This window comes from Pristiophorus japonicus, chromosome 2 (genome assembly GCF_044704955.1).
Source record: "Pristiophorus japonicus isolate sPriJap1 chromosome 2, sPriJap1.hap1, whole genome shotgun sequence".
NCBI lineage: Eukaryota > Metazoa > Chordata > Chondrichthyes > Pristiophoridae > Pristiophorus > Pristiophorus japonicus.
The window spans coordinates 278,599,679-278,625,882 of record NC_091978.1 but is presented as its reverse complement, the minus strand read 5'-3'; the positions used below and the strand labels follow the sequence as shown (position 1 = coordinate 278,625,882).

The 26,204-nt window shown below is 44.3% G+C and overlaps 1 protein-coding gene across 2 annotated transcripts in view; it reads left to right on the top strand.

The window, feature by feature from the left end:
• Positions 1-536: 536 nt before the first annotated feature.
• The window catches only part of tmem131l (transmembrane 131 like), a 221,938-nt gene continuing 196,270 nt past the window's right edge, over positions 537-26,204 (top strand). For both annotated transcript variants that reach the window (XM_070871423.1, XM_070871424.1), the window contains exons 1-3: positions 537-776; positions 1,136-1,206; positions 13,759-13,802. In XM_070871423.1, the coding sequence (XP_070727524.1) occupies positions 653-776; positions 1,136-1,206; positions 13,759-13,802 (239 nt within the window). In that variant the 5' untranslated portion in view covers positions 537-652. The remainder of the gene's footprint in view (positions 777-1,135; positions 1,207-13,758; positions 13,803-26,204) is intronic.

Sequence of the window (26,204 nt, the reverse complement as noted above, 5' to 3'; positions counted from 1 at the left end):
CAAATCTGGATCCAACTCCTTTTTAAAGATGCTAACTGACCCTGGGATGAACCGTCCTCTGGAAGCCTGTTCACACGCTCACTGTCTTGTGGGGAAAACAACCTTCCGCGAGAGGTGGACACCGAAGAGACTGGAGTGCATCATCACCCCGGCAACCAAATTTTAATTTGCTTTAAGTTACTGTAAAAGTTTCATTTGTCGGTTCTAGTGCCCCTTTATAAGAGGGCACTTGTTTTAAGGTTCTGCTAAAATAGTTGTCGAGAAAACAAGTTTTTCCCCAGAATCATACAAGTCCAAACAACTAACAAAATATCGCAGACGGCTACCAACTCCGTTGACTGCGTCTTTTTTTCAGAATGCATGTTTCAGTCATAATAAAAAAAACAGGTTTGGGGCGTTCCAGATTTAAGCGAAGGACGCGTTCACGTAGGCACACAACATTGAGCGCCGCCCCACGCTGTTGAGTGTGGGATGAATGCTGTTTGTGCGCGCTTGGTGTGGCGGACATTACGTGTGTGTGTGTGTGAGAGAGAGAGCCTGTAATGCAACGATAGCGAGGAGGGGAGTGGTGAGAGGTGGAGCGCGGGAGGAGCAGCAGCCAGGAGCGGAGAGCGGAGTAGGGCAGGCAGCGCTGTGAGGGACACTGAGCAGCATGGTGGGGCTGTCCGTGCAACCAGAGCGGAGCTGCTACCACCGGGCTCACTGGATAAAGTTACTGTTGGGCATCCTGCAGCTCATTTTACCTTGCTTTCGACAAGGGACGTCTGCCGCACAAGGTTTGGGAATCCTTTTGTGTGTAACATTGTGTTATATTTTAAGTGGACCCAATTTTAAATATTTGTAAAGTGCTTGTTTTGTGGCTTACCAGGGTGGCGAGTGACCCTGTACATGTTTCTCCTTCTGGTGAGGCATTGGTGATCCAGAGAGCAACGTGCTGTAAGCCCCCACTCGTGGTTTAAAATGTAATATTTCAATGTTTTAAAATGTTTTAATGAAATATAGTCCACGCTGTGCTATTTCGTTGTTGTTCAAACCCTGCATTGTGAATCTTAATTCCGAAGTACTCTTTTATTTTCTTCGTGTCTCGAAGCGGTTTCGTTTTTAAATTAAAAAAAAATTAATTTTCTTTGAATAGCACTTGCTGAAATTCCCAGCGTAGTGGAGCTTTGGCAGGCAGAGGAAGGAGATGTATTACTTCGCACTCAGGTGAGAAATTTGAAATCCGGTCTGGAATTATATTCGTAACCTTTCTGGGGAACGGGAATTCCTGCAGCCGGGTGTCAATGTTCCTAGTTTATATAATAGTACACCGTGGTTCGCTGTTAATGAAGTCAGTTAACATAATCAAGCTGACCGCCGTATTTGACCGCATTCACAAAACTCTTCAATTATGTATTTATGTCTTGGTAAGAGCTAATTAAATATTAAGGGATAATCGAACATGAAGATTAACTTGTTTCCACTTCAGCATTTCTCCAATTTACTAAACTATCAAGTAACTAATAAACAGTCTCTCATCAATAAAACCTGCTAACATTAATTGTTCTGTTTTAGCATCAGTGTTTGTCTTGTTAAAAGGAAGGTTATTTTAAATGAAGGAACACACATTAGCACTTACTGTTTGACATTTTTTTTCACTTGTGAAAGTTTATCAAATTGATGCCTTGCTTCACACACTAAACAGGAGTATCCAGGGAAGATGATTGCAAACTCCAGCGACTTGTGTCAGACACTACTTTGAACTGTAGGTTAATCTAATTTCTGGTGTAAATCTGTAGATGTTTGCACTCCAGTTTTTGTTTGTGCAGTCAATAAGAGCTGTGGTTTTGTGAATCAATTACACTTTAATCATGTTGACTTCATAACTCTTGACTTATTGCAGTAGGTTTATCTGAAGTGTTGGACTTGCAAAGAGGTTAACCCAGTAACAAGACTTGTTACTATGTCTTGAGTTCACAAAACATTAGCTGTAAAGGTCCTGCCGACTTGGCGAAGAACACTAACCGTGCTTTTTAACCCTTTTCCTGTGTGTATCGGCAGCCATATGTCAGCGTGGCCTAAGGCCCAATGAATACTTTTTGTGAGCTGCTGCCTTGTCACCCCTTTTCCAAACTGAAGCATTGATAACTTCTCCCTATTGTAAATTCCTCTAACTACTTCCCTTAACAATATAATGGCTCAGAATTTGCTGGTGCCACCTTGTTTAGATTTTCTTCCAAATTACTGGAAGTGAGAGCAGATAGTGGGGTCAGTGGGGCACCAGGGACCTACGGGTGAACAATGTGATTTATTTCCATAACCAATTAGATGTAAGGATGAATTGGGAATTATGGAGAAGGAAATGGGGTGAATTAGTCAAATTAGGTACAGAATGAAAAATGGAGAGGAATGAAAGATTGGATTAAGAGAAGAAAAAACACATTAAAAAAAAAAAATTAAACTTCGAAGGAACAATTTACTACCTGCAGGAACGATACACACTGTTTCAGTTGTTCCCTTTCTGGGCTGCAGAGGTTGAGTGGCATTGCAAGAACCTAAATCTCATCCTTGAGTTGTTGTGTACCAGCTCTAACTTTCTCAGTTTAATTTTTTTTTAAGCAGTGCAGATGCAGCAATATCAGAGCTCCTGTTTTTGCGATGCTGAAGATGAAGCAGTGCAAATCATTGAGTAATTAATAACGCTTTGCAAATTGTGGACCATTTATCTTTGTCGAAAAATGTCCAACAAGTCTTTTAGAAAGAAGGAAAAGCCAGCAAAACTGTTAAAATGATGTCATTCGCAAGTGTTGTGTTGGGTGTTCTGCCATTGTTATTAGTAAACCTCTTCAGTTGTTTGCACTTTAATTTCCCTTAAAACAGTTTTGAACAATCTTATTCTTGCACATGTAATATGTTTGAGCATGGATACTCCCACTCACTACAGTAATACTCTCTCTTTATTGATAAATTGGATTTCAGGAGCCAAGTTGATCTTGCACTAAAGTTAACTAAATAACAACTTGCATTTATATAGCGCCTTTGATGTAGTAAATGCACTTAATAGGAGCGTTGCAAAACAAAATTTGACACCAAGCTTGGTCAAAGCTGTAGGTTTTAAGGAGCATTTTAAAGGAGAAGAGAGGTCGAGAGGTTAACGGAGGGCATTCTAGACTTTGGGGCCTAACCAGCTGAAGGCATGGCCTGCGACAGTGGAGCAATGATCAGGGATGCGCAACAGGCTAGAGTTGAAGGGGCGCAGAGATCTTGGAGGGTTGTAGGGCGTTGCAGAGATGGGGAGGGGTGAGGCTATGGAGGGATTTGAAAACCAGGTGAGAATTTTAAAATTTAAGCGTTGTTGGATCAGCTGCCAATGTAGGTTGGCAAGCACAGGGTGACGGGCGAATGGGATTCGGTGTGAGCTAGGATACGGGCAGCTGGGTTTTGGATGATCGCAAGTTTATGGAGGGTGCAAGGTGGCTTCAGATTTCCCAATATTTAATTAGAGGGAATTTCTGCTCATCTGATAAGCAGTGTGACACAGTGAAGGGGTCGAGAAAGGTGGTGGTGAGGTAGAGCTGGGTGTCGTCAGCGTACATGTGGAACCTGACTTGTTTAATGACGTATTGCCGAGGGGCAGCATGTAGATGAGAAGCAGGAGAGGACCAAGGATGGGTCTTGGACAACTTCAGAGATAATGGTGTGGGAGGAGGGATGGAAACCATTGCAGGAGATTCTCTGGTTATGACTGGATAGATAGGAATGGAATGGAACCAGGCGTGGGCAGTCCCACCCAGCAGGACGATGGAGGAGAGGCGTTTGGGGAGGATGGTGCTGTCAAAGGCTGTAGACAGGTAGAGAAGGATGAGGAAGGATCGTTTACCACGGTCAGTTGCGTAAGATGCCATTTGTAACATCGATAAGGGCCATTTCAGTACTATGGCAGGGGTGGAAGTGTGTTTGGAAGGGTCCAAACAGTTGTGGGAAAGATGGGTATGGATTTTGAAGGCAACAACATGCTCAATGGAGAGGAAAGGGACTTTGGAGATGACGCGGTAGTTCGCAATGACAGTGGGCTCAAGGATTGCTTTTTTTTTGAGCAAGGAATGCTGATGGCAGATTTGAAGGTGAGGGTGACAGTACCTGAGGAGAGGGAACTGTTAACAATATCAGATAATGTGGCAGCCAGGAAGCGAAGTTGAATGGTCAGCTGTTTGGGAATAGGGTTGAGGGAGACAGTAGCATAGTGGTTATGTTACTGGACTAATAATCCAGAGGCCTGAAATAATGATCCAGAGACATGAGTTCAAATCCCACCACGGCAGCTGGGGAATTTAAATTCAAATAATTAAATAAATCTGGAAAAGAAAGCTCTTGCAGGTTGAACCTCCCTTATTCGGAACCACCCCTCATCCAGAACCAGCCCCAGCCACTGGGTGGCGCATGCGCAGAACTCCGACCTCCTACATGAACAAATTGAAGTCCTTCCTTGCTGCCGACTCCCGCAATCGCTGACCTGACCCCGCAATTCACCGCGCCCCCCCCCCCCGGGCTGCACTCCCAGCCCCAAGCCAGCCAGCCCCTCTATCTCCTTGTTCAGTACCTGTATCATCCAATTTAAAGTGGCCACCCCATGTCCGAAAAAAAACCCTTGTACAGAACAGGCCTGGTCCTGAGGGTGACCATGACACTACTGGATTGTTGTAAAAATCCATCTGGTTCACGAATGTCTTTTGTTAGGGGAGGAAATCTGCTGTCATTACCTGATCTGGCCTATGTGTGACTCCAGACCCAGAACAATGTGACTTTTTAACTCCTCTGAAATGGCCTAGCAAGCTACTCAGTTCCATCAAACTGCTACAAAAAACAATAATAAAAATAAAACCGGACAGACCACCCAGCAGTGACCTAGGTACTGAATTCAGACACGACGGAGGCACACCCAGCCCAGACAACTCTGCAAAGTCCTCCTCACTAACATCTGAGGACTTGTGCCAAAATTGAGAGAGCTGTCCCACAGACTAGTCAAGCAACAGCCTGATATGGTATGATTCTGAAGAGTATAACTATATCAACGTTCCAGACTCCTTCATCACCATCCTTGGGTATGTTCTGTCCCATCAGATGGTGGACAGTGGTAGGGAATGGCCCTGAGAGTCCTCAACATTGACTCCGGACCCCATGTCTCATAGTGTCAGGCCAAATATGGGCAAAGAAACCTGCTGGTTACCACCTACTGCCCTCCCTCAGCTGCTGAATCAGTACTCCTCCATGTTGAACACCACTTGGTAGAAGCACTGAGGGGAGCAAGGGCATAGAATGTACTCTGGTGGGGGACTTTAAGTCCATCACCAAAAGTGGCTCGGTAGTACCACTACTGACTGAGCTGCTAGACTGCGCTTGTGGTGTGAGAACCAACAAGAGGGACAAAGCCACTTAACCTTGTCATCACCAATCTACCGGTTGCAAATGCAACTGTCCACGATTGTGTGGTGGTCACAGCTACCGTACTGTCATTGTGGAGATGAAGTTCCGCCTTCACGCTGAGGACACACTCCATTATATGGTGTGGCAATACCACCGTACTAAATGGGATAGATGCAGAACAGATCTAGCAGCTCAAAACTGGGCATCCCTGAGGTGCTATGGGCCAGCAGCAGCAACAGCAGAATTGTATTTCACCACTATCTAACCTGATGGCCTGGCATATTCCTCACTCTACTATTACCATCATCCATCAAGGGGATCAACCCTGGTTCAGTGAGGTGTAGAAGAGCGTGCCAGGAGCAAAACCAAGCATACCTAAAAATGATATGCCAACCTGGGGAAGCTGTAACACAGGACTACGTGCATGCTAAACAATGGAAGCAGTATGCTATAGGCAGAGCTAAGCGGTCCTACAACCAACAGTTCAGATCAAAGCTCTGAAGTCCTGTCACATCTAATTGTGACTATTGGTGGACAATTAAACAACTAACGAAGGGAGGAGGGAGCCCCATGAATATTACCATCCTCGATGGCGAATCCCAGCATGAGGGTACAAAAGACAAGACTGAAACGTTTGTAGCCATCTTCAGCCAGAAGTAGAGTGGATGATCCATCTTTGCCTCCTCCTGAGGTCCTCACCATCACAGAAGCCAGTCTTCAGCTAATTTGATTCACTCCACGTGATATCAAGAAACAGCTGGGTGCACTGGATACAGCTTCACTGGATACAGCAAAGGCTACGCGTCCTGACAACATCCTGGCTGTAGGGCTGAAGATTTGTGCTCCAGAACTAGCTGCGCCTCTAGCCAAGATGTTCCAGTATAGCTCATCATAGGCGGTCCCTCAAACGAGGATGACTTGCTTCCACATGAGTTCACAGATGTTTCAATGGAGGACCTGATATTCCAGTCCTGAACTCCAGTTGAAGGGGTGGAAGATGCCTTTGCATGGATTTTTTTTAAACGTGGGGTGACCGTTGCACATCAGCAACCACACGGGCTTGACGGAACTAGGCAAGGGTTAACCAGGATGACGAGACCTGCTCTGCTGCACAGACCTAGTGCGTGCACACGTTAGTGTGGGCTGGCCTGTGCTTCTTCTGGGCCCGCTACCCTCATTTGTTGCTCCTCCGCCACGATCTCTCGCCGCTCCTCTGCTACACTAACATACAGCTAAAACACTGGCATCTACCCCACAATGTGGAAAACTGCCCAGGTATGTCTTGTCCTGCGTTTTGTGGACAAGTCCAATTTGGCCAACTACTGTCCCATCAGTCTACTCTCAATCATCAGCAAAGTGGTGGAAGGCGTACCGAACAGTGTTACCAATAACCTGCTCACTGATGCTCAACTTGGGTTCCACCATGACCACTCTGCTCCAAACCTCATTACAGCCTTGATCCAAATGACGAGCTGAATTCCAAAAGTGAGGCGAGAGTGTCGGCCCTCGACATCAAGGCAGCATTTGACCGAGGTGCGGCATCAAGGAGTCAGTAAAATTGAAGTAAATGGGAATTGGTGGGGAGGGAAACGCTCCACTGGTTGAAGTTATACCTAGCCCAAAGGAAGATGGTTGTGGTTTTTGGAGGCCAATCAACTCAGCCCCAGGATATTGCTGCCTGAGATCCTCCGGGCAGTGTCCACAGCCCAACTATCTTCAGCTGCTTTATCAATGACCCCTCCATTATGAGGTCAGAAGTGGGAATGTTCCCTGATTGTACACTGTTCAGTTCCATTTTGCAACTCCTCCATAGTGAAGCAGTCTGAGCCTGCATGCAGCAAGACCTGGATAACATTTGGGCTTGGGCTGATAAGTGGCAAGTAGCATTTGCCAAGAACTTGTGTGGCGCGATGATCATCTCCAAGAGACTTTAGCCTCCTCTCATTGACATTCAATGGCATTACCATTGTCGAATCCCCCATCAACAACCTGGGGAGGGTCACCATTGACTAGAAACTTGATTGAACCAGTCACAAATACTAGGTATGACTCCAGCCAGTGGAGAGTCGTTTCTTTCCCCACCCCTCACCCGATTCCCATTGACTTCAATTTCACTCAACTTCCTTGATGCCACACTCGGTCAGAAGCTACCTTGATGTCGAGTGCTGTCACTCTCGCCTCACCTTTTTGGAATTCAGCTCTTGTCCATATTGGACAAGGCTGTAATGAGGTTTGGAGCTGAGTGGTCCTGGTGAAACCCAAACTGAGCATCAGTGAACAGGTTATTGGTAAGTGCCGTGGCTACAAGAGCAGGTCAGAGGCTGGATATTCTGCCTTGAGGGACGACTCCTGATTTCGGAAAGCCTTTACACCATCGACAAGGCATAGATCAGGAGTGTGATGGAATACTCTCCACTTGCCTGCATGAGTAGGGCACCAACAACACACCATCCAGGACAAAGCAGTCCGCTTGTTTGGCACCCCACCCACCACCTTAAACATTCACTCCTTCCACACAGCGCACCATGGCTGCAGTGTGTCCCAGCTACAAGATGCAGTGCAGCAACTCGCCATGGCTTCTTCGACAGAACCTCCCAAACCTGCAACCTCTACCACCTAGAAGGACAAGGACAGCAGGCTCATGGAATACCATCACCTACAAGTTCCCCTCCAAGTCGCACACCATCCTGACTTGGAAATATATCGCCATTCCTTCATTGTCGCTGGCTAAAAAAACCTGGAACTCCCTAACAGCACTGTATGAGTACCTTCACCACAAGGACTGCAGTGGTTCAAGAAGGCAGCTCCCCACCATCTTAAGAGCAATTGGGGATGGGCAATAAATGCTGGCCTTGCCAGCGATGCCCACATCCCATGAATGAATTGAAAAGATATATTTGTGCTTGGAGGGCGTGAGGCGTGATAGGAGAGAAACTACAGAAAGATGTGAGTACAGGGCTAGGTTGCGGGGGGTGGGGGCGGAACATTTGCTTGGGGAAGGGAGAGAAGTGGCAGAGCTAGCTCAACTGGTTGTCTCAATTGTAGAAGCTCATGGACTTCTTGGTCAGTAACACTTAGAGGTCTAGGGCAGGAGGAGCAGGAGGGGGGGGGGGGGCGTTAAATAAGATGTTTATAGTGGAGAACAGAAGCCGGGAGTTAGCTTTGCATTCCAGAATAAACCTGGAATAGTGAGAATTTTGACAGAGGATAGCAGGACCCCATTAGTAATTGATTGTAGTCCAGATTGTGGTCTGGCGATGAATAGCTAAACCAGTTGTCTGCTATATATAATTCAAGTTTGCATCCCTTGGACCTAAGGGAGCAGAGATGACACTGTTCCAAAGGAAATGATGGTGAGGGAGAGTAATGGTGTTACTAGGTACAAGAGCATCAGAAGTGGAGGCAAGGGTGTGATTGAGCAGATTGATAGTTGTGGAAATGTTATGGTGAATGGAGAGCCAAATGTTACAGTTCAAAATTTGTAAATGACTTGGGTGGACATGAAAGGAAGTGGGTTGGGAGGGGAAAGCAGGTTGTGGGTGGTGAGCGATACAAGGAAGTGATCAGGGATGACCATCTTTGACACAATGGGAGTGGAGAGGCCATGTGAGATGGTAAGATCAAGGGGATGGCCATGAATATGGGTTGGGGAGTTTATCTGGAGGGAGAGATTGAAGGAGGATTGGAGGGCAGTGAACTCTAGAGAGAGAGCATAATGAGTTCAGATGGGGATTAAAATCACCGAGGAGGAGCAATGAAGATATATCATTGAGAAACTTGCTGCGGTACTTGGGTAGCGGTGGAAAAAGTAGATTTTAAAGGAGGGGTGGAAAAAGGTGACCTCAAAGAAAGTGCTAGAGGAGTAAGGAGACAGATACAAAGTGTTATTTGGTAAGTTCCACACTGCCACTATAATAGTTTGGGCTTGGCGAGTAGTGGAAGTTATAGCCAGGCAGGGAGCCTTCATTTAAGGGGGAGGGTGTCATCACCTGTAAGCCAAGTTTCCGTCAAGGGCATGATGTCGGTGCAGTCCTGCACAGTAAGTTCATGAATGGCAAGGGCCTTGTTCACAAGGGAACGGACATTCTGGAGGGAGATGTGGAGAGGGATGGCGATAGCTGATCCGCTGGCAGTCCACAGGGTCAACGTTGGGGTGGTGGTTGGCAAGATTATCTTCCAGCGAGCTCGCTTGTAGAGAAAGTCAATGAGACACGAGGGTGAGCCAGTTAGGGTTGCTGTACGTAGAGAGGCAGTGATGGGTCCTTCGGAGGATGCCAAGGGAGGCAGAGGAAGCTGTAGGCTTATTCGAGAGGGAGTAAACAGTCAAGAGTGGGAGAGCTATAGTGGTAGGGGATTCGATTGTAAGGGGAATAGATAGCCGTATCTGTGGCCACAATCGAGACTCCAGGATGGTATATTGCCTCCCTAGTGCAAGGGTCAAGGATGTCTCGGAGTGGGTGCAGGACATTTTGAAAAGGGAGAGTGAACAGCTAGTTGTCGTGGTGCATATAGGTAAAAAATGGGATGAGGTCCTACGAGACGAATTTAGGGAGCTAGGAGCTAAATTTAAAAAGTAGGTCCTCAAAAGTAGTAATCTCCGGATCGCTACCAGTGCCACGTGCTAGTCAGTAGGAATCGCAGGATAGCTCAGATGAATGTGGCTTGAGGAGTGGTGCAGAAGGGAGGGATTTAAATCCCTGGGACATTGGAACCGGTTCTGGGGCAGGTGGGACCAGTACAAATCTGACGGTCTGCACCTGGGCAGGACTGGAACCAATGTCCTAGGGGGAATGTTTGCTAGTGCTGTTGGGGAGAAGTTAAACTCATGGCAGGGGGATGGGAACGTATGCAGGGAGACCAAGGGAAGTAGAACGGGGGCAGAAGTAAAAGCTAGAAAGCAGAAAAGTGAAAGTGGAGCGTAGAGAAACCCAAGGCAAAAAGGTCCACATTACAGCAAAATTCTAAAGGGGCAAAGTGTGTTAGAAAGACAAGCTTGAAGGCTCTGTGCCTCAATGCGAGGAGTATTCGGAATAAGGTGGACGAATTAACTGCGCAGATAGCAGTTAACGGTTATGATATAATTGGCATCACGGAGACATGGCTCCAGGGTGACCAAGGCTGGGAACTCAACATCCAGGGGTATTTAACATTTAGGAAGGATAGACAGAAAGGAAAATGAGGTGGGGTGGCATTGATGGTTAAAGAGGAAATTAGTGCAATACTAAGGAAGGACATTAGCTTGGATGATGTGGAATCTGTATGGATGGAGCTGCGGAATACCAAAGGGCAGAAAACGCTAGCGGGAGTTGTGTACAGACCACCAAACAGTAGTAGTGAGGTTGGAGATAGCGTCAAACAAGAAATAAGGGATGCATGCAATAAAGGTACAGCAGTTATCATGGGTGACTTTAATTTACATATTGATTGGGCTAACCAAACTGGTAGCAATGCGGTGGAGGATTTCCTGGAATGTATTAGGGATGGTTTTCTAGACCAATATGTCGAGGAACCAACTAGGGAGCTGGCCATCCTAGACTGGGTGATGTGTAATGAGAAAAGAATAATTAGCAATCTTGTGCGAGACCCCTTGGGGAAGAGTGACCATAATATGGTAGAATTCTTTAAGATGGAGAGTGTGACAAGTTAATTCAGAAACTAGGGTCCTAACTTAAGGAAAGGTAACTTCGATGGTATGAGGTGTGAATTGGCTAGAATAGACTGGCGAGTGATACTTAAAGGGTTGACGGTGGATAGGCAATGGTAAAAATTTAAAGATCACATGGATGAAGTTCAACAATTGTACATCCCTGTCTGGAGTAAAAATAAAACTGGGAAGGTGGCACAACCATGGCTAACAAAGGAAATTAAGGATAGTGTTATATCCAAGGAAGAGGCATATAAATTGGCCAGAAAAAGCAGCAAACCGAAGGACTGGGAGGAATTTATAATTCAGCAGAGGAGGACAAAGGGTTTAATTAGGAGGGGGAAAATAGAGTACGAGAGGAAGCTTGCCGGGAACATAAAAACTGACTGCAAAAGCTTCTATAGATAGGTGAAGAGAAAAAGATTAGTGAAGACAAACGTAGGTCCCTTGCAGTCGGATTCAGGTGAATTTATAATGGGGAACAAAGAAATGGCAGACCAATTGAACAAATACTTTGGTTCTGTCTTCACGAAGGAAGACACAAATAACCTTCCAGAAGTAATAGGGAACCGAGGGTCTAGTGAGAAGGAGGAACTGAAGGATATCCTTATTAGATGGGAAATTGTGTTCGGGAAATTGATGGGATTGAAGGCCGATAAATCCCCGGGCCTGATAGTCTGCATCCCAGTGTACTTAAGGAAGTCACCCTAGAAATAGTGGATGCTATTGGTGATCATGTTCCAACAGTCTTATCGACTCTGGATCAGTTCCTATGGACTGGAGGGTAGCTAATGTAACACCACTTTTTAAAAAGGGAGGGAGAGAAAACCGGTAATTATAGACTGGTTAGCCTGACATCAGTAGTGGGGAAAATGTTGGAATCAATTATTAAAGATGAAATAGCAGCGCATTTGGAAAGAAGTGATAGGATCAGTCCAAGTCGGCATGGATTTATGAAAGGGAAATCATGCTTGACAAATCTGGAATTTTTGGAGGATGTAACTAGTAGAGTGGACAAGGGAAAACCAGTGCATGTGGTATATTTGGACTTTCAAAAGGCACACGAGATTGGTGTACAAAATCAAAGCGCATGGTATTGGGGGCAATGTACTGACGTGGATAGAGAACTGGTTGGCAGACAGGAAGCAGAGAGTCGGGATAAACGGGTCCTTTTCAGAATGGCAGGCAGTGACTAGTGGAGTGCCGCAGGGCTCAGTGCTGGGACCCCAGCTCTTTACAATATATATTAATGATTTAGATGAAGGAATTGAGTGTAATATCTCCAAGTTTGCAGATGACACTAAACTGGGTGGCGGTGCGAGCTGTGAGGAGGACGCTAAGAGGCTGCAGGGTGACTTGGACAGGTTGGGTGAGTGAGCAGATGCAGTATAATGTGGATAAATGTGAGGTTATCCACTTTGTGGGCACAAACTCAAAGGCAGAATATTATCTGAATGGTGGCAGATTAGGAAAAGGGGAGGTGCAATGAGACCTGGGTGTCATGGTTCATCAGTCATTGAAAGTTGGCAAGCAGGTACAGCAGGTGGTGAAGGTGGCAATTGGTATATTGGCCTCATAGCTAGGGGATTTGAGTATAGGAGCAGGGAGATCCTACTGCAGTTGTACAGGGCCTTGGTGAGGCCTCACCTGGAATATTGTGTTCAGTTTTTGTCTCTTAATCCTGAGGAAGGACTATTGAGGGAGTGCAGCGAAGGTTCACCAGACTGATTCCCGGGATGGCTGGACTGACATATGAGGAGAGACTGGATCGACTGGGCCTTTATACATGGGAGTTTAGCAGGATGAGAGGGAATCTCATAGAAACGTATAAGATTCTGACGGTACTGGACAGGTTAGATGCGGGAAGAATGTTCCCGATGTTGGGGAAGTCCAGAACCAGGGGACATAGTCTTGGGTTAAGAGGTAGGCCATTTAGGACTGAGATGAGGAGAAACCTCTTTACTCAGAGTTGTTAACCCGTGGAATTCCCTGCCGCAGAGAGTTGTTGATGCCAGTTCATTGGATATATTCAAGAGGGAGTTAGATATGGCCCTTACGGCTAAGGGGATCAAGGGGTATGGAGAGAAAGCAGGAAAGGGGTACTGAGGGAATGATCAGCCATGATCTTATTGAATGGAGGTGCAGGCTCGAAGGACCGAATGGCCTACTCCTGCACCTATTTTTCTATGTTTTCTCCTAGGGTTTATTATTAAACAACTATTTTAATAAATTTTAGTATTTGTTTGTAACGAATTGTTCAGTGGCTTCCCTTCATGAATCCATCAAATTCATTTGGGAATTGCCATATGCTTTGAGACCCAGGCTTCGGGAGACAGCAGCATTAGCACAAAAGCAGCTTAAGTATATTTGAGTTCTCTGGAAACAGCAATTCACCAAACTGCCTGACCACTGTCAACATCTTAAACTGTACTTAAACTTGCCTTGTATTCAAAAGGGTTAGACAAATAGTGGTCTTTACAAACGACTCCTTAGTCCAAATGCTAAACTCCCTTGTATTGTCATTAGCAATCAGAACATTTTCTGATGTATTCTTGTACAGAATTGCAAAATGGAGTATCATCCTCCACTGGCGGTCTCGCTTTTAAAATAATTACTGTTCTTAAAGGGCACTTTAGAATCATTATATGCAAGGAGATGGTGATTTTGTACTGTCATTCAAATAACTTCAGTTTTTTTTTCTCATCTTGCAGGCTACTTCTGAACAGAGTGCAGATGACCAGCCTCTGGATCAAAGGTAAATTTGGTCAAATGGCTTTATTCTATTTCAGTGTTGTCTCTCTGACCACTATAAAATCAGAATGAAAGTAGAATTTGCCATACTAAAACCTTTCAAAATAATTACTTTATGCATTAAAGTCCAAAAGCTGTGTTTTTTTTAATGTGGAACCTGTGTAAGTTTCATCCTGGATCTGTGCTGTATTACCACGATACTGGTGGCGATGTACCCTTTGCCCTTCATATTCTGAACTAGGGATGAGTGGAAAAAATCAAACTGGGTTCTCACTCCCAGTCACTATCCAGTGACCCATTCTGGAAGTGCTTGTGTGCAGATGTTGAGTGTGAGATTGCGTTGGATATGATGGCCTAGACAATCTGCTTGCAATCATAGTTCAGGCTTATTATGGGTAAATTGACTGAACCACAGGGGAGCTTTCAAGAGTATCTTTTATTTTTTTTTGTGGTATTTAATGTGATAAAGAAATACACATTTTCAGCCATGTAACAAATGTGCTGAGTTTTTTTTCCTGTGCCGTATATGGTTACCTGTCCAAAAAGTAAACAGGCCTGGCAACAGACTACCAACCTATGTCTGGGCTCTGGCTACATAATCATGTGCTTGCCAGCAGCCTGGGTGCTTCATGCTTACTGATTTAAATTTCTTGAAAGCTTTAAACCACCCATCCTGTGACCAAAAAAGTCTGCAGTATAGTTCTGTGGTGTAGGCAGGAATGAAATCTTTCTGAACTTTTACTGACTTTAGCCTGACCAAACAAAATCATCTTGTTCTAAAACTAAAACCTGAATCGCAGTCGCAAAGCCAGTGGCCCCAGCAAAGAATGGGCATAGCTTCCATAGTGACATCCTGATGAATTTAAATGAATTCTGAACCAGTGGAATATTTCTTGCTCTATCTTGTAATTCACTTACTTGATGATGAGGGTATAATTTCCTCCATTTATCTTCCTGGACCAAGGCTGTTTAATAACACAGTGAACAGGTAACCTGCCTCCAGCTTGCTTCCAATCCTGCTGCAAGCAGGGTGCCAGGAAATGCGTGAGAACAGCCTTATAACCAGATTTCCACTGCCTCCTCCCCTATGCAGCTGTGATCTCAAAACCCAGTAGAGTGGAGAATTTAACCTTTTTTTTTTTCTATTTGTTTCCTTTTTCCAATTTTCTCCTTTCTGCATCTGGAGATGTTGACTTGAGCTTGAGTGCGGTTTTTGAGAATCTGCCGAGTATCTGCAAGCTGTTTGGCTGTGGGGCAACGTACCACACACGATCAGGTCTTCCTTCACCTGGTATTGTCGTACCAGAGGTCGTTGGATAACCTCATTCAGCAGTGGAACTTGTCTGATTTCATTTTATTCTTAAACTGCATATCTTTGTGCCATCGATGTAAAGATTGTAGAATTCCAGGAAACCAGCCTTGTCACCAGAATCAAATTACTCCTGTTTGCATTAACTAGTTTAATGTCAAATCTCCACTTAGTCTGTTTATCAGAGTATTCAATTGAGATGAGATTTCAGCTTCAATTACTTGTATTAAGACCAGTTATAGATGGGTGATCCAAAATATGTGGTTTTAATCATTTTGTTTTCTGACTGCTAAAGTAAGAGAGATTGAATTCTCTGTCAAAATCTTGGTCGAATTTGTGCAACATTCTCCCAATCTCCATAAACCCTGGATAAATGTTGTAAGCGCTCGTATGCTGCTTCTCCAGGATTTTTGCCAAACTTGCAATGAAGGATCAGGAGAACTGGAAATTTCAGGTGCTTGTGTGTTGTGCTACAATCTTCTAGATTCTTTTGATCAATCGGAGTACAAAGTTGGACTCTCCAATCATCTTGTCTCCGCACAGTGGGCTCAATTTTCCCGGGTCATTTGCGGCATTTTGTTGGTGCGTGCCGTTTTTTCTGAATTACTTCATTCAAAGTTCTCCACCCCCCCCCAGGAATCTGCGCCGCGTAACTGCTTTAGGTACGATATTTCTACGTTGGTTTTTTTGACGTTCCCTCATGTCTGCGCCAGTTTTCAGCATTTTTCGCAGTTTGTCCAAAATGTTTTTATCCTAGGTCGGCATATCTGGCCACTCCTGAAAAACCTTCTGGTGAGTTAACAGAAAACAGTGCACATTGAAAAATCGGTGCTGAAAGATGCCATTGTTTTTCATCGAAGTGTTTGGAGGGAGTCTCTAACACTTGAAATATCCATTTTACCTTTCAACAGAGTACATGAAAATCTCTTGGATTTTTGAAGTTTTCTTTTTTTTACTCATACACTACCACCGAATGTCTTCAAGCAGGGCTAGAGGAGGGGAGGGGTGGGGGTGCGGGGGTTGTAGTGTTGGCCATCAGAATCGTCCCTGCGCCCAGGGCTCGGCTGGAAAACAAGCTGGAGAGGAGAGGAGAGGAGAGGAGAGGAGAGGAGAGGAGAGGAGAGGAGAGGAGAGGAGAGGAGAGGAGAGGAGAGGAACTAAACCTGGGGAGGGAGGTGGCGATTGGAAAGCTTCTGTACTGGGCACAAGTCTGCAATGAGGTTGGGGGGAGGTGGCAGGGGGACAGAAGTCACAAGACCTAGGTGTGGTCCAGCCATACAGACCTTTTGGGGGGGGGGGGGGGGGAGCAGAACAAAGAACCTGTCCTGCCTATTGTGTTAATAATGGAACAAATGATTCAGATTTAGTGTAAAATATATTTTATTCAAAAGTTTAACAAACAGTTCTTTGTACTTTAATAAAATTATTCTTGTATCAATTTAAATTTGTAAATTTATATAAGTTACAGAAGTCTTTTAATTTGAGAACAACAGTAACAATAATAACAGCAGCCAAGAAAGGCTGCGCCCATCTCTTCTCCCACCTTATTCTAAGATCGCCCGCCGCGCTTGTTCTTGGTGACTCCACCACCCGTGCCTGCAGGCGGTGGCAGTGTTTCTGGGGTTGGTACCAAGCTTATTCTTTCTACGATCTTGAGTAATGTGCACCTGTTGAGGGGGTGGTGCGGCGTGGCAGGCGGCAATGTGGAAGGCCCGGCTTGGGGCTCTTCAGAGGCTGGTGTGGGGATTGGAGTGGGAGTGGCAGTTGATTCTGTTAATGGCACGGGGTCTGGGCATATTCCCTTATTGCAGCAGCTAACTCCAACATGCCGTCCCTTATATGCCCTGACGGTGTCTCAACGACCTGCAACATTCCCTCCCTCATGTTCAGTGATCGTGTTTGCACCATCTCTGACATTCCCTCCCTCATGATCACATGGTTCCCATTTCTCGTGTCATTGCTGTTACTTCTCCCGACAGTGCTGCTACCTCACCTACCCCACTGATGGTGTCCAGGAGTGATCGCGTAAGGTCAATACTCTTCCCCACTCATTGCCATCATCTGAACCACATCTGTTAGATCCTGCACCTCAGGAGAGCTCGGTCGAGCTCTCCTTCCCCCTCCTCCCCATGGGTGTGTCTCACACCCCACCACTGGGACCCACAGCCTCTGACGTTAGGAAACCATGGAATGTCCCACCAACATGCAAACCACTAGTCACGGAAGGGGCTGGCTCCTCAATGGGCGGCATCTGCACCTCCACCAAAGTCAGTAAAACCCCCCCCCCCCCCCCCCATGCTCTTGGTCTGGAGGGTGGGGGTGGAAGATGTTCTCTTCAGGCTCATCCTCATCTGAATCATCTTCTGCATTGTCAGGGTTGGCCTCCAGTTCTGCAAAATATAACCGCACACAGACAAATGGTTAGCAGCAGAGGAGGGGGCAGGGTGGGTGGCATGAGTAGGTTCACAGCGTAGGCAGCAGGCTAATTTGAAGTACCATGATGCATGATAGCACATTGCATCAACCATTGCAGCTGATAGAACTGAAGCATGGCTAGCCCACGCAGTACTTAACAACATTTAGCAAAGCCAGACTGTGGAATTTGCAGGACTAATCCTCTCCCTCGAGTGTGGGCCCAGCTTATGCAGTGGTGGTTGCTTTTCTCCAGGCAGGACCCATCAAAGCAGCAACCATCTCTTCCAAGAGTGCAGTGGCTGCAGATTTGCCGGGCCTCCTCCTGTTCAAGTTCTTTCCCTTTTTTATTATGTGCCACCTTCCTCTGCTAAGGTGAAAATGCATTTTTTTTTAAAGAGAGAATGTCTTTCTGCTGGGTAGGGTATATACAGCTGCTCACGTTGCAATTGCATTGAATAAATAAAATTAATTTAACTACTTGACCAAGGTCCTGCCACTTTTTACACTGGCCTCCAGATCTCATGGTGGTCACCTTCTGCAACTTGGTTCCTGCGTTTCTTCTTTTCTTGTGGAACTTTTATGTGACCTCTGCTGGTGTCCAGCTCCTGCCATCTGTTCTCTCATCATAATAACAGTAACTTTTATTTATATAGCGCCTTTAACATAGTAAAACGTCCCAAGGCGCTTCACAACTGTGTTACAGACAAACACAAATTTGACACCGAGCTACAGAAGCAATTAAGGCAGATGATCAAAAGCTTATTTAAAGAGGTAGGTTTTAACGAGCGTCTTAAAGGAGGAAAGAGGGGTTACAGGTTTAGGGAGGGAGTTCCAGCGCTTGGGGCCCAGGCAGCTGAAGGCACGTCCACCGAAGGTTGAGCAGTTAATAATGAAGGATGTTCAAGAGGCCAGAATTTGAGGATAGCAGACAATCACAGTAACTAATGCCTCCACTTCATCCTGTAAGAAATTCTTGGTCCTTGCACCGTATTGCATCTTGTAGTGCTGCAGATCTGATTTATCCAATGCGTTCTCACAGCACTCCTTCTTCTCATACAACTGGCTCTTTAAAAATGGCCGATTGCCAACCCAGAGTTGTACTGCGCATGCGCGTCCATTGAAATAACGTCAAATGTCATTTTCTTTTGTCGCACGTGCGCAGAAGGTGTGGCATTGTTTTTTGGCGCAGACAGCTGGCTCAATTTCCCCCCCCCCCCCCCCCCCCCCGAGGCAACTGGACACGCTGCGTGGGAAACTTTGGCAAAATATTTCTGGTGCATTTCTGGCCTACAAAACGAGCGTAACTCTGGCAATATGGCAGAAAATGGCTTGGGCAAAATTGAGCCCCAGGTAACCACCAATAATGAAAATAATTCTGAGATACAGAGGGTAATTGTAACCTAACTTACCGGGTGGGAAACTCACTGGTAGTGTGTCCGTGCTTCAGTGGAGAATAACATCAGACAGCATGTAAAACTAGTGTTGAACCCAATCCTGTCCGATTCCCAACAGGCGGGTTACGTTCACAGCCTCCATGATGCTTCTGTTTCCCCCCCCCCCCCCCCCCCCAATAGCCCAGATTGGAGAGAAGCATTTGATAGTGTTGCTTTAAATATTAATTATTTTGTGAGTTGGGTAAAATATGCTCCTCGGACTAAAGTCACAGCGATTGCCTGCAGAAAGCTGCAACTTCGCTTGCGTTGATGTGGAGACAATGTTTGGGGGGGGGGGGGGGGGTGGCGGTAAATGCCAGTGTGGACTGATGGAGCCAAATGGCCTCTTTCTATTTCATAACTTTTTTGTATTTCTATTTCCTTTGGCTACTTAGTAATTGCTTTTAATGTAGGAAGGTATACAGAGATAGCTTGTATCAGTGTAAAACTGAATCAGTGTAAAAGATTCCAAATAAAGCAGAATTGTTGAGATGCATCATTACTTAGTATCTATGGAGCCACAGTGAGACTTGGTTATTTTTGTGTAACAGCGGAGTTATGCTAGTTTTAAATTTGGATTAGAATGTAACACAATTCAGCTAGAAAGTGTTGTCCCACTATCATAAATAGATTGCGGTTTTAAATTGAGTTACCATTTTCTGATTTTGTTTAGTAATGTGACTTGGTTAAATCAAATTCAGCTATATATGCGTTCTTATCGCACTACTCTTCTATGAGCCAAATTGGTGTATTCATCGTCTTCTTGATGGGAATTCATGTGCTCAAACAAGTCTTTTGAAGTAAATTAACTACAGCTTTGTGTGTTCCAGCATAAACTTGTTTGTAGCTTATTGAAACTTTCATTTCATACAGTAATGTGTGAAAAATCTCATCTCCCAAAGCATAGAAACATAGAAAATAGGAGCAGTAGTAGGCCATTCGGCCCTTCGAGCCTGCATCGCCATTCAATATGATCATGGCTGATCCTCTATCTCAACACCATATTCCCACTTTCTTCCCCCATACCAGTTGATGCCTTTTGCATCTAGAAATCTATCTATCTCCTTAAATATATTCAGTGACTTGGCCTCCACAGCCTTCTGTGGTTAAGAATTCCACAGCTTCATCACCTCCTGAGTGAAATTTCTCAAGTCCTAAATTTCCTACTCCGTATCCTGAGATTGTAACCCCTTGTTCTAGACTTCCCAGCCAAGGGAAACAACCTCCCCGCATCCAGTCTGTACAGCCCCATCAGAATTTTATGCGTTTCAATGCGATCCACTCCCTCATTCTTCTAAACTCTAGTGAATACAGGCCTAGTCGGCCCAATCTCTCCTCATACGACAGTCCTTCCATCCCAGGAATCAGTCTGGTGAACCTTTGCTGCACTCCATCTATGGCAAGTATATCCTTTCTTGGGTAAGGAGACCAAAACTGCACACAATACTCCAGGTGCAGTCTCACCAAGGCCCTGTATAACTCAGTAAGACATCCCTGCTCCTGTGCTCAAATCCTCTTGCAATGAAGGCCAACATACCATTTTCCTCCCTAACTGCTTGCTGCACCTGCATGTTTGCGTTCAATGACTGGTGTACAAGGACACCCAGGTTCCTTTGTACATCGACATTTCCCAAGCTATCGTCATTTAAATAATACTTTGGTAGGAAAAACATAAAGACAAAGTGGATAACTTCACATTTATCCACGTTATACTGCCGTGTGTTTGCCCACTCACTCAACCTACCTAAATCGCCTTGCAGCGTCTTTGCATCCACTTCACAACTCACAATCCCACCTAGTTTTGTGTCATCAACAAACTTGGAAATATTACATTTTGTTCCCTCATCCAAATCGTGTGTGTCTATATAGATAAAGTCCCATTTATTCCTACTCGGCTTCCTGTCAGTTAACTAATTTTCAATCCATGCCAGTATATTACCCCCAATCCTATGTGCTTTAATTTTGCACACTAACCTCTTATGTGGGACTTGATCAAAGGCCTTTTGAAAATCCAAATACACTACATCCACTGGTTCTCCCTTATCTATTCTCAATTACATCTTCAAAAAAACTCCAGTAGGTTTGTCAAACACTATATTTTCCTTTCACAAATCCATGTTGACTTTGTCTAATCCCGTTGATATTATTTAAGTGTTCCGTTATCACATCCTTTTATAAATAGACTCTAGCATTTTCCCTACTACTGATGTCAGGCTAACTGGTCTGTAGTTCCCTGTTTTCTCTCCCTCCTTTTATAAATTGCGGGGTTACATTTGCCACCCTCCAATCTGCAGGAACTGTTCCATAATCTATAGAATTTTGGAAGATGACAACCAATGCATCCACTATTTCCATGGCTACCTCTTAGTACTCTGGGATGCAGTTTCAGACCGTGGGGATTTATCGGCCCTCAGTCCCATTAGTTTCTTCAGCACTATTTTCTTACTAATAATCATTACCTTTAATTCCTCTTGCTCACTAAACCCTTGGTTCCCTAGCATTTCTGGGACATTATTTATGTCCTCTTCTGTGCAGACAGAACCAAAGTATTTATTTAATTGTTCTTCCATTTCCTTGTTCCCCATTATAAATTCTCCCGTTTCTGACTGTAAAGGACCTACATTTGTCTTCACTAATCTTTTTCTTTTTACATACTTGTAGAAACGTTTGCAGTTGGTTTTTATGTTCCTTGCAAGTTTACTCGTACTCTTTTTTTTCTTTTCCCTCTTAAGGTCCTTCTTTACTGAATTCTAAACTGCTCCCAATCCTCAGGCTTGCTACTTTTTCTGGCAACTTTGTATGACTCCTCTTTGGATCAAATACTATCCTTAATTTCTTTTATTAGCCATGATTGGGCCACTTTTCCTTTTCCTTTTGTGCTTGTAATGTTTGTAGCTCCACACTGTGGATGTGGACGTATTGTGTGCTGCAACTAGAGTTAATAATAAACAGAACCAAGCGTGTTCCGGGAGCTTCCGATAGAGCTGCCTGCCATGTTAGAAAGCTGTGTGCGCTGTGCTCTGTGAATATATCACATTTGGCGACGAGATGGGATTTTTCGGATGATTTAAAGCTGAAATTTTGTTGAAGGATTCAGCCAGCCGACAGACTTTGGGAGCTTCTCTGTCTTTGGAAAAAGCTACAAAATCTGAGGTGAAATACAGCACACTGTGAACAGCTAGAAATTAAAATGGCAGCACACGCATGTGTAATGGGACATTTGGGTGAATATAGACACGACTGGGAACGTGTTAAAGCGTATGTGGATCGGCTAGAAATGTATTTCACTGCAAATAATATAATTGAAGTTCCAGACAATGAAGTCCAGAATTAGGCGATATTGGAACGTAAGAGAGCTATCTTCTTATCTGCAGCTGGACCGAAACTGTTTGGCTCGTCAGGCACAAGCAGATTTACCAGAGTTTCAAAGGACACAGCGCTTAGAGATTTTAACGAAGCTGGAGCAGCACTATAACTCCAAATGTTAGAAATTGCTGAAAGCTATCGTTTCGGGATACGGAATCAAAAGTCTGATGAAAGTATCAGTGATTACATTGTAGCATTAAAAAAGCAATCTATTCACTGTAATTTTGGAAACTTTCAAAAACCAAGCATTGCGGGATCGTTTTGTTTGTGGGGTGAAAAATGATACGATCAGAAGGAAGTTATTGACGACGGATGACTTGACTTTTGAGATTGCTTGTCAGATAGCTAGGTCGATGGGCATGGCCGAACAATATTCCCGAAAATTTCATCATAATTGCGGTCGTCAGTCAACCGAGGTAAATCGCCTGCAGGTTCAAAGTAAAAGTCGGTGGGGGCCCAAAGTCTCAGAAACTGGAAATTATAACAGTGTCGAAGTCATGCTATAGGTGCCTGGGACAACACATTGCTCAAAGTTGTCCATGCGTGAAGGCAGAATATTTCTTCTGCAGAAAGACTGGGCATCTTGCGAAGGCATGCCGACTGAGGGTAAACCAGCTTTCAAAGCTATGAGTAGAAATCCCCAGAGACTGCATAGCATGGAAGAACAACCACAGGACATGGAGATGTTAGAGTTACATGTCATCAGGAGCACAAGGTTAATGGACAATTATTCGGAAAGTATCAAAGTCCAAATAGATGTTGCGGAATACAAGATACCAATGGAACTCGACACTGGTGCATCCGTGAGTGTAGTACCGGAGTCGCTAAACCTCGACAAATTGGAGAAATCCAAGATGGAGCTGCGAGGCTACTCGAGAGAACATTCCTGTGGTAGGTCGTATCACCATACCGGTGAAATACAAGGATCAATTTCAGAACTTGCTTCTAATAGTAGTGAAAGGAAACAAGCCAGCCTTACTAGGAAGAAATTGGTTGAGATCACTGAAGCTGAATTGGAGTGAGATTTTCTGTGTAGAAGTGGGATTTACATCAACTGATGAGAAATATTCGAAGGTGTTCTGCGAAATGGGCAGTCCATTTCAAGGCGAGTGTCGGTACAGAAGGACACTAGATCGGTTTACTACAAGCCACGTTCTGTACCATATGCACTCGAGGAGAAAGTTGAACAAGAACTCAAAAGAGTAGAGACTGAGAACATTATTTCTAAAATAGATCGATGTAATTGGGCTACACCCATTGTTGTACCTAAGTCTGATGGTAAGGTAAGATTGTGTGGTGATTATAAAGTAACCGTAAACCAGTTTCGAGAGGGAAATGTCCCCAATACATTGTCGAATATAGATGATTTGTTCACAACACGTGACAGGTGGTCAGATCTTCTCAAAACTGGATCTTACGAATGCCTACTTACAGCTTGAACTAGATGAGTCCAAGTCATGTTTGACTATAAATACTCATCTAGACCTATATCAATTTAATAGGCTACCGTTTGGAGTGTCTTCTGCCCGTGCCATATTCCAAGGGGTAATGAACCAGATTTTGCAAGGTATTGAAGGGGTAGCATGTTAATTGGATGACATACTCATTTCAGCACCAAATAGGCAAATTTGTAACATATTGAATGAAGTCCTCAAACGGCTAGAGAAGCACGGAGTACGAGTGTCTGCTTGTAAGTGGGAGTTATTTCAAAACTCAGTGGAGTACTTTGGGTACAGGGTAGACAAAAATGGCTTGCATCCAACCATGGGAAAACTGGATGCAATCAGAAATGCACCCACTCCCAGGAATGTCACAGAACTTTGTTCATTCTTGGGTCTTTTGAACTATTATGGGAAGTTCCTACCAAATTTGGCTGCAGTATTACATCCACTAAATGACCTATTGAAAAAACAGGTCCATTGGAAGTGGTCAAAAGAATGCGATACAGCATTCAAGGAGTGTAAAAGCAAATTGGTAGAGAGCACCATGTTAGTTCACTATGACATCTAAGGAGGTTAAGCTAGCATGTGATGCCTCTCCGTATGGAGTTGGGGCAGTGATCTCTCATGTATTACGTATTGGGGAGGAGAGATCAATTGCTTTTGCTTCACACACTCTGCCAGTGAGTGAGTATGCGCAAATTGAAAGGGAAGCTTTGGCATTAATTTTTGGGGTCAAGAAGTTTCACAAATACTTGGTAAACTTACGACCATACATCGTTAGACCATAAGCCCTAAACAGCAATGCGCCATCCAAAATCCCCAGTTCCAACATTAGCTGTGGCCCGAATGCAGAGATGGGCTTTGATTTTGTCAGCATATACATATGATATTGAATACAGACGATCAGCTGATCACAGTAATGCTGATGCTATGTTTAGATTGCCTTCCCCATCACAAGTTACACCAGATAGGGAAGAAGTGTTCTATTTTTCATATTGATGAACTGCCAGTCACAGCTGAAGATTGGTAGAGCAACCAATCGTGACCCAGTTATATCAAAGGTGTATGATTATATTGCCAATGGATGGCCAAACCATGTAATAGACAAAGATATTCCATTATAAATTCGTAGGAATGAATTATCAGTCGATAAAGATTGTATCATATGGGGTGCAAAGAGTGGTTATACCAAATAAATTCAGGTCCAAATTATTAGGAGCCCTCCATGACCAGCACCTGGGAATGTGCTTGACCAAGAGTTTTGCACGCACTTATTTATGGTGGCCAGGTCTTGATAAAGATATGAGTACATCGTGAGTCAGTGTATGACATGTCAATTGGTAAGCAAGCAACCACCATCAGTACCATTCCAGCCATGAAAATGGCCTCCCAGGGTGTGACAAAGGCTACATATTGATTTTACTGAGTTGGAAGGACAACAATTGTTCATTGTGAGTGATAGCCATTTGAAGTGGGTTGAGGTGTTTCCAATGTGGGAAAATAACAAGAAGTAAAACATTGGACATTTTGCAAAGTTTATTTTCTTCATTTGGCCTCCCAGAAGAAATTGTTTCGGATAATGGACCACAATTTCATTCAGGAGAATTTGCACAATTCACGAGCAAAAATAGTGTGAAACGTACCAAGGTTCCACCATACCACCCTGCCTCAAATGGTGCAGCAGACGCACTGTACAAATTGTAAAACGTGCCCTCATAAAACAAATGTTGGATCCATGTCCAAAAAAACGACAGTTGTCATTGGGTCACAAATTGGCTAATTTTCTGATTATGTATCGTAATACTCTGGTAGAACACCAGCAGAGTTGTTTCTCAAACGACAGCCACGAACCAAATTCTCGTTGTTAAAACCAAATTTGGCACAGTCCGTAGAAGAGATACAATTAAGACAGAAAGAGAATCATGATAGAGAGAAGTGTGAAATTAAACCAGGTGAGCGTGAAGAACCATCACCATAAATGGGTAAAGTGGTTACTAGGAAGGGTGGTCCTTGCACATATTTGGTAAAGATGTTTGATAATGGACAGGTTAGGTTTGTTCATATTGATATTTTACATACAGACATGGAAGGAGTTGAAGGTGGGAATAATTCAATTATTTCTGACTTATCAGATAGTTTTGATATACCAGTAGCAAATCCTACATCTAGTGTACTGGAAACAAACCCAAGAGAAAATCAGAATGTAAGTCTGAGTCCGAGTCAGGAAAATAAACTGCCTGAAGTTAGTGAGTTCAAATGAAAATCAAGGAAACTCCGTGGAGGAAAACATTCCTCAGGATGAGCCTCGGATGAGTGTAAATTCGACACCGTGTTTGGAAGGTTCTGTTCGAGAGTGAAGGTATTGTCTTCGAAACAGAAAACAAGTGGTTAAGTTAAATTTGTAAATATGGAAAAAATAAGTCTATCCTGTTATGTATAAA